The sequence below is a fragment of the Ctenocephalides felis genome, unplaced genomic scaffold, assembly GCF_003426905.1.
Source record: "Ctenocephalides felis isolate EL2017-DRISC unplaced genomic scaffold, ASM342690v1 CF-g0.4_SCAFFOLD_00845, whole genome shotgun sequence".
NCBI classification, from domain to species: domain Eukaryota; kingdom Metazoa; phylum Arthropoda; class Insecta; order Siphonaptera; family Pulicidae; genus Ctenocephalides; species Ctenocephalides felis.
This window is the reverse complement of record NW_020536999.1, coordinates 84,303,169-84,312,929: the sequence shown is the minus strand read 5'-3', so window position 1 is coordinate 84,312,929 and position 9,761 is coordinate 84,303,169. Positions and strand designations below refer to the sequence as shown.

At 34.6% G+C, this 9,761-nt stretch overlaps 1 protein-coding gene across 1 annotated transcript; it reads right to left on the bottom strand.

Moving 5' to 3' along the window:
• Positions 1–275: 275 nt before the first annotated feature.
• Positions 276–8,517, bottom strand: LOC113364324 (cytochrome b-c1 complex subunit Rieske, mitochondrial-like). Its single transcript, XM_026606813.1, has 4 exons — positions 8,342–8,517; positions 4,870–5,016; positions 4,574–4,751; positions 276–659 (listed from the first exon to the last, which is right to left on the bottom strand). The coding sequence occupies exons 1-4, from the start codon at positions 8,436–8,438 to the stop codon at positions 371–373; spliced, it is 711 nt and encodes a 236-aa protein (XP_026462598.1). The 5' UTR covers positions 8,439–8,517; the 3' UTR covers positions 276–370.
• Positions 8,518–9,761: the final 1,244 nt, after the last annotated feature.

The window sequence follows — 9,761 nt, the reverse complement described above, 5'->3', positions numbered from 1 at the left end:
ATGCATTTTTAATTTAAATGTTTAATTATAAACTTTTTTAAAAACGGTTAAAAATTGTTTTGACAGATTTTATTTACTATATTACATCACATAATTGTAAAATTATCTACTTGCAAATCATTGTATTTAATATAACTAATTTTAAATACAATAGTATTGTACTGAAAAAAAATTATCCATAAGAAACTTGTTTAAAATGAAACATTGGAAACTTTTGAAACAAAAATAGTGAATCAAAATATAAATTAATTAATACACAAGTTTCCCAAGGGCTAGAAAAACAATATAAACATAAATACTCTGAATATCCAACAGTATTATTAAAATTTATTATTAAAAAAAAATTAATTTACCATGTGTGACAATTACATTAACCGACACTCAAAATCCCCTCTTCGGGGAATGTGTAATAAGGAACTTCTAAATTTAAAGGTGCTGGTCCTTTCCTTATTCTTCCTGAAGCATCATAATGTGATCCATGACATGGGCAATAATATCCGCCAAAGTCTCCGGCGTTCGCAATGGGGACGCATCCTAAATGAGTGCATACACCGATGACGACCAACCACTTGGGGTCTTGTACACGTTCTGAATCTGCTTGGGGGTCTCTTAAGGTGCTTAGAGCGACCTTGTTCTCTGTGTCAACTTCTTGAGCAGTCCTAAATACAATAAATGTAATAATTATCTAATTCAACTCAGAGTTGAATGCTATCAGACAATGTTCAAATTTATCAGACAATGTTCAATTTTATCAGGCAGACAATGTTCAAATTTATCAGACAGACAATGTTCAAATTTATCAGATAATGTTCAAATATATCAGATAAGCTGCAATAGTCTCAGGGAATCTGCAACAATCCCAGACAAGCTGCAACATCTCAAACAAGCTGCAACAGTCTCAGACAATCTACAACTTTCTAAGACAATCTGCAACATTCGCATACAATCTGCAACATTCGCATACAATCTGCAACCTTATTAAATAAGCTAAAACGTTTTTATATAATATGCAACGTCCTCAGACAATCTGCAACAGTCTCAGACAATCCGCAACACTCTCATACAATCTGCAACGTTCTCAGACAATTTGCAACGTTCTTAGACAGTCTACAGCCTTTTTATGCAATCAGCAAGGTTCTCAGACTGTCTACAGTCTTTTCAGGCAATCTGCAACGTTTTCAGATAATCTGGAACAGTCTCAGACAATCCGCAACAGTCTCATACAATCTGCAACGTTCTCAGACTGTCTACAGTCTTCTCAGGCAATCTGCAATGTTTTCAGACAGTCTGCAGCGTTCTCAGACAATCTGCAACGTTCTCAGACAATCTGCAACGTTCTCATACAATCTGCAACGTTCTCATACAACCAGCAACGTTCTCATACAACCAGCAACGTTCTCATACAACCTGCAACGTTCTCATACAACCTGCAACGTTCTCATACAACCTGCAATGTTCTCATACAATCTCATAGACTCTGCAACGTTCTCAACCTGCAATGTTCTCACGATCTGCAACAGCCTAGACTCTGCAACAGTCTCGGACGATCTGCAACAGCCTCAGACGATCTGCAACAGCCTCAGACAATCTGCAACAGCCTCAGACAATCTGCAACAGCCTCAGACAATCTGCAACAGCCTCAGACAATCTGCAACAGCCTCAGACAATCTGCAACAGCCTCAGACAATCTGCAACAGCCTCAGACAATCTGCAACAGCCTCAGACAATCTGCAACAGCCTCAGACAATCTGCAACAGCCTCAGACAATCTGCAACAGCCTCAGACAATCTGCAACAGCCTCAGACAATCTGCAACAGCCTCAGACAATCTGCAACAGCCTCAGACAATCTGCAACAGCCTCAGACAATCTGCAACAGCCTCAGACAATCTGCAACAGCCTCAGACAATCTGCAACAGCCTCAGACAATCTGCAACAGCCTCAGACAATCTGCAACAGCCTCAGACAATCTGCAACAGCCTCAGACAATCTGCAACAGCCTCAGACAATCTGCAACAGCCTCAGACAATCTGCAACAGCCTCAGACAATCTGCAACAGCCTCAGACAATCTGCAACAGCCTCAGACAATCTGCAACAGCCTCAGACAATCTGCAACAGCCTCAGACAATCTGCAACAGCCTCAGACAATCTGCAACAGCCTCAGACAATCTGCAACAGCCTCAGACAATCTGCAACAGCCTCAGACAATCTGCAACAGCCTCAGACAATCTGCAACAGCCTCAGACAATCTGCAACAGCCTCAGACAATCTGCAACAGCCTCAGACAATCTGCAACAGCCTCAGACAATCTGCAACAGCCTCAGACAATCTGCAACAGCCTCAGACAATCTGCAACAGCCTCAGACAATCTGCAACAGCCTCAGACAATCTGCAACAGCCTCAGACAATCTGCAACAGCCTCAGACAATCTGCAACAGCCTCAGACAATCTGCAACAGCCTCAGACAATCTGCAACAGCCTCAGACAATCTGCAACAGCCTCAGACAATCTGCAACAGCCTCAGACAATCTGCAACAGCCTCAGACAATCTGCAACAGCCTCAGACAATCTGCAACAGTCTCAGACAATCTGCAACAGTCTCAGACAATCTGCAACAGTCTCAGACAATCTGCAACAGTCTCAGACAATCTGCAAGGTTCTCATACAATCTGCAACAGTCTCAGATAGTCTGCAACAGTCTCAGATAGTCTGCAACAGTCTCAGACAGTCTGCAACAGTCTCAGACAGTCTGCAACAGTCTCAGACAGTCTGCAACGTTATCAGACAGTCTGCAACGTTATCAGACAGTCTGCAACGTTATCAGATAGTCTGCAACGTTATCAGAAAATCTGCAATGTTCTCAGATGATTTGCAACGTTCTTAAATATATAATCTGCAAAGTATGCTACAAGGTTCTCAACCAGTCCACAGTCTTTTCAGGCAATCTGCAAGGTTCTCAGACAATCTGTAACATTATTAAATAACTTACAACATTTTTAGATAAAATGCGACAATGTCAGACAATCCAAAAAAAATTCAGGCATTTTCAGATCATTCTCGCTTTGTTTCTTTCCATTTCCCCACCCTGGTAGCATTGAACGTTTATTGCAGCCTGGTTGGTATATCGCATTAGAAGAAAAATCTTTTTAACCAGGAATTTTTTTGCTCATTAAATAATTATTTAGTATTTGTAATTATTGGTATTTGATTATTAAATATACAATTTATGAAATATAGGGACCGATTCTGCCGCAATGTTATGATAAGGTCATGTTATGAAGAATTTTCCATAGTAATATAGACAAAAGTTATGCGGTTGGTGTTCAGTCAGGCGAATTTCTCAGGTTTTCTCATACAAAACATAACCTAAAAGCCGCACAAATGTCAAAAAAACGATGTTAGATAAGTGTGTGTTTCTGATTCCTCTTAGATAACATACGAGTGACGTTGCAGTTTATGCTTAAAACGCCGGAATGAACAGCAAATACATGATATTTTGACAGCATTCAGTATGATTCATTCGCATAATGTATGGAGGTCGGAGCGTAACATAGCTATGCCGTAACATTTCTCTGTTATGCGCAGAATCGGTCCAATAGTATTACCGCATAAGATAGGTATATATAAATTAATAACCTTATTGTAAACCATGTACAAAGAAATAACAGAAACATAATTCTTTAAAACTAGAAATTTCACTTCAATAATAAATTATCTAATTCATACTTTGTAACATCCCCGAAAGAAAAGTTCATATTTTGGACAGAAAATCTGGCTTGCTAATTGTATGTTTGCTCGACGTTTCAAGTCATTCTGAATTGATGGAGATCAAAATTGGAAAATGTATATGTGAGACATTTTATTTATTACATTTCGTTGTCGTTTTCTCATGAACGGCTCCAATTATAAAAAGTTAATAGTCATTTAATGTAACTTCGCGAATTGGAAAATTCATGCAACTTGCTTCTTGAATTTTCAAAATCGGTTCAGAATTTTTGGCGAAAAAATCTCATAAAACTAATAAAGTTAGATCATTATCAAATTTCATGAAATAGCTTTTGAGGAATCGGTGAAGCCGTTTTTGAGAAAATATGGACAAAATATCAAAATTTAAGTCACCATTCAGAATGACCTACAATGTCAAGCCAACATAAAATCAGTAAATCTGATTGTCTAATAAAAACAAATTTCTCTTCCAGAAACTTTGTGAATTATATTAGTTTATAGTCAAATAATAAAAATATCTAATTATCTTTAGAGGGCGTCCATTAATCACGTGATCGATTTTTAAGGATTTTTAGACTCCCCCTCCACCCTTGGTGATATATGATGATATTCAAAAATTTTAGTTACGAGAAAAAATTGTAATATTATTGATTTGTTTTGCAAATGTTTGATTTTTTTTAAAAAAAATCTAGTTAAAATAAATACATATGATATCTTACTCCTCCCACTCCCGCGTAATATTTTGAGATTTTTTGTCAAACTTCTCCTCCCTCTAAAAACTCTCGTGATTAATGGACGCCCCCTTAGATAGAAAATGGAATAGTCTGTATATCCATTTTCTCGTTTACCTGTGTCTAATAAACAAAGGCTTTCCTCTCCATTTGAAAGTCACCGACTTTCCTTCTGGTATTTCAGACAATTTAACTTCAATCTTTGCCAATGCAAGTACATCAGCCGAAGCAGCCATTGATGTCACAAATTGTGTCACTACTGATTTGGCAGCATAGGCTCCAACGACACCAGCACCTGGTAATCACAATTTATTAGTAACATTATCTCTTTACCTTTCTTGTTAATTATTATTATGTCTTGTTGATTATTGTAAATCGCTGATAGATAATAAGGTTTATTTGAAGATGCTTACTCCCGGCCAAAAGATATGTGAAGCTTTTCCTGTTATCAGCGCTGGCTCTGTTTTGGCTGGTGGGATCCTTTGTTGCATCTCGACGATATTCAGTAAAATCTGGTACTCGTAAATCGGTGTGCGCAAGACGGGCAACTTGAGTGTTTACTGAAAAAGACAAAGGAATTTTAAATATTTATTACATACATGCATATATATATATATATATATATATATATATATATGTGTGTGTGTAATAGAGCACCTCAGTTGATTCCAATTTATATAGATTTGAAGATCAAATTCAAAGTATAGCACCGAGTGGATGAATTAATAATGAAGAAGTTATGAGTAACAAGTTACATGAACTTCCCGATTTGTGTAAATAATCGACTTAGTTCATGATAGATAAATTAATTTATGAGTAGTTAAACGTATTCAAAGTGAATTTATTACACATTATTGAAAATCGAACACATCAACCCGGTGGGAGTATTTTTTAAAAGCAAATTTTCAAAAATCAATAATTTTAATAATTGAGCCAGTTTTTTGTAGGACTTTAATTGACCAACCATTTATCATTATACCAGGTAAATCATCTAATTTTAATTTCAACAAATGTCAAAAGAACTACTCATTTTCTCAAACTTTGATGAATTTTTAAAATTAAACTACTTGTCGTAAGGCCATAATATTTCAGTAAGTTCTATAAGACTTAAATTTTTTTTTCAACAGTTAATTACAAGAAAACGGCTCGGTAGATTTTCACCTAAAACTAATCAGTATCATTCCCAACTAATATCTTTCGAACAGTTTTTGATTTTTTTAAATCGGTTCGGTAGAATGAGCTTAAATGTGGACAAAAGGTTTAACACTTTTTTCCAAATTACAAAGAAACGGCTCGGCCGATTGTCGCACAAAACTGAGAAGCGATAATCCTCATCAAGATACATCAAATGGTTTTTAAATTTCTGAAATCGGTTCAGGCGTTTTTGAGCAAACGTCGATGGAAGTTCTAATTTTGACAAATGACAAAAAGACCATACTAATTTTTGCAAACTTTGACGAATCAACTGAAGCAAGAGCTTCTGATACCAAAGGAAATTTTCACAAGAATCAGGAAAAGACTGCTGATAGTTCAAGAGACACAGATGCTCCCTTAGATGGAGCACCTCACTCAATTCAAATTTAGCTCTATTTCACGACAAATCACTGAGTTAAAAAACTAAAAATAAAGAACTTACAAGTAAAAAGAGCTGTGGTAAAGAGGTAAATATAAAACAGCTACGAAAAAAGAGGGCACATTACGGATGAGAAATCAAATGCTTTATTTGCTTCTGATAGCAAAAGAATAACACCTCACAAGAAATATAAAAAGATTTCTGATAGTCCGAAAGACACAAATGTTCCTTTAGATGGAGCACCTCAATTGATTGAAATTTAGCTAGAGTTGAATGTGAAATTTAAGATAAAGCACCGAGTATAAATGAAGAAATTAAAAACCAAAAAACTGCAAAAGTGGTAAAGATAAAACAGCTAATTAAAACAAGGACATGTTATTGTTCAGGAATCAACTGAAGGGTGTATTTCTGATAGTAAAGGAAGACCTCACAAAAAACCTAAAAAGTCTCCTGATAGTCCGAGCGGAAGAACTAAAAATAAAGATATGATAAGTAAAAAGGTTTGCAAAAGAGGTAAAGATAAAACAGCTAAGAAACAAAAGGGGCACATTACTGATGAAATGAGTACTTCTGATAGTAAAAAAAGACCACACAAGAAACCTAAAAAGGCTCCTGATGTCTGAAAGACACAGATGCTCCCACGATTAACACGTTCACGCCGGGACGATTTTTGGTATGTTCTTCTGTGAGGCGGCGCATTGTTATTGCCTTCGAAATGCGGGTCACCGGTGGCCCGCGCCGCCCGGTGGAACAGACTCGTGCGGGTCACCGGTGGCCCACGCCGGCGTGAACGTGTTAAACCAAAAAAAAAAGAAAAATGATTTTGCCCAAAATGTACTAAGGATAGAAAGCAATAATAGCTTATCTAAATTTACAGCCAAGGATGAGATACTTCATGTGGCCATAGAGCAAAATAACCTCTCCTTTATTTCAACTTGTAGTCCAACATATTGGCCATCTGACCCTACTAAAGTTCCAGACCTTTTAAATTTTTTATTGTGAGATGTATTGATCATGCTAATCTTGATTGAAATTTATTCATAACTTATTAATATTGCTGTTAATATTCATTGATAGTTATTTAAATTACATATATGTTCATTGATATTTATAAAAGGTTAAACGAAATAAGTATGTGATAACTAAACCACTCTTTGTAGGCATATAGAGTTAAACAAACTCTATCAATACTAGAAACTTCAATGCTTCACTATTTACATTGCTTAGTTTACATTGCAATACATATAATTCATTCCTTGTCCATTAAAGCCTCCTGCATTAATTTATTCTATTTTATTTATTCATAAACAAGCCTTATTCAATAATAATATTATTTCAGGCTCTTGTCAGGCTTATTTCTAATTAATAGTTAAAGAAAAATAAAATAGAATTATAAATTAAAGGGGGCAGCACAACATTCGCTTGTGAAATAAAATGAACTAAAATTAAGCATTTAAAAATTGAAATATTATGTCCGTCATCAGCTTCTCCACAATAAAGTCTAATCAATATCCAGTCAAGCCCAAATTTCATGGAAAGACTTCTACTCTCAAGTATATACTAGTCTGATCTCAAAATTTAAATTTTACCATTTTTAAACATTCGAGAACCTCGAGGTAAGAAATTGATTTGTTTTTTTAGTCACCATTTTGTCAAAAATTTATTTTTTAGCCTAATCCTAATATTGAGCACAGCGACTTCATTCTAGATTAATAATCTTATCTATTTATCATTCAGATCCTTTTATTATTTCAACAACTGCTAATTGTTAAAAAAAAGTAAATTTTGTGTCTTATTTTTTTTCTGTACTCTTATAACATTCGTAATAAATTTATAAAAAGATGATAGTATATAAATTGATTACTTTCCTTTTATGATGATTTAAAAATGAATTAAAATTGATGTCTCTACACTAGAATACCGCCTTAAGGCTGAAATTCCCAATGAATGTTAAGTTTCGACTTAATGAAAATCGAGATTTAGAGATAAACTTCATTAATAAATGCTCTTTTAGAATCAGAAATATTATAGAACTTTGAAGCTGTCAACCAAGTTGGACAAGGCATTGTTTTGCCTTGAAAAAGAGTCTTCAACAATTTAAAACTTCATCAATATGTATAAAAACAGATTACATAACCTTGTTAGACACATCTAAAACTGAAAACAAAACTATAAAACAACCAGAACACATTATGCAACCCTTTGTATACCATTTACCATCTACAGTTTTTACAAATAAACATTTTATTACCTCTCAAGTATTTTTGCAAACAAAAGTCAAATACCACAAGTGTAATATATAATTTAATCACCTTTTTCAGGAATGGCAGCAGTAACTGGTTTGATTCCTGTTGCTACAGCTTTTAGAAAAGGGGCACCATTGCCCGCCCTTGCGATTACGTTAATCATCGTAAAAGAAAATAAATAATTTCGATTTATCCAGAATCTAATTTTGGTTTTTGACAGCTGCACGTTTAAGTAACACTGACGTCACCATAGCGACATAGAGACGAGTTAAGGAGATGCGACACTATAGCAGTGTTGCCAACTCGATTATAGATTATAGATGCGCCCATAGATAAATTAGTATGGATACGCCCATAGATAAACAAGTATAATCACATGGGGAGTTATCTTCAAACAAATGCGCGTTGCACTGTTTTGGTCCTGAGTAGTTTCAATTTTCAAAAACAGATGGCTCATGTGCACTCAATTTCAACTACAAATTGTTCGTGGTTCATGCAAGTGGCTGTCAAGTATTTGATCGCTGTATGGCTGTACGAATAACCTAACTTTTTGAACTCGTGTTGTTTCTAATTAATTAATTTTATTTAAGTGAACATTTGTGAAATTTAATATGGCAAAGTGTTTTTATAGTACCCAAAAAAGTGTCAAGTGCGGGTTAAAATATTTAGCTATTCCAATACAAGTTTCCGCAAAGGTATTTTTTAATAATAATTGCAGCAATAATTATATATAATCAAGATATGTCAACATGTTATTATATTGAATAGGTGTCTTGGGGGTACCTGCAAATTGCTGCAAAATGCACGAACAAAGCGCAGGAGTACTTTTGACAACCAAGGAATGCAATATGTAATGACAAGAAGGATTCATAAACAATGCAATAATTTAAGGAATAAGTCGTACAAAAAGTCTCCAAAGGTCTACTATTTTTGGAGACAAATATTTATTTTGCCATATCCTCAAACATTGAGAAAGTTGCATTCAGAGATACAAGTGTATAGCGGTATTTATGAGTGTCTATTTAAAACATTAGGTTCAGCTATTTCTTTTAAAAAGTATTAGTAGCAGATACTTGTGTTTTGATGTTTGATGAAATACCATTATCTTCGGAATTGTTATATGATTCGATTGAATCTCATATTGTTGAAGTTGCAAAACAGTTATTCAGCTAGTATGGTTTAAATGTTCATCAACGTAAGTTCATTGTTATATTTAATAAGATTATCTATTACATTAGCAAATGTAAACAACTTATAAAGAGAGTCTATACCATACATAAAATTTTAATGTATTTTGATTGAAGATTAGTGTTATAATATTCTTCAAATAAAACTTGTGTAACATCCCAATATAATGTTTAAATTCAAGATATATTTGTTACTTGGGAATCAAAAATATTGCTTTTATCTTTTGATTCATAAACAATTGTATGTGCATAAAACATTATTGTTCATTGTAAACACTTTGTTGATCTTTTATGGCAAT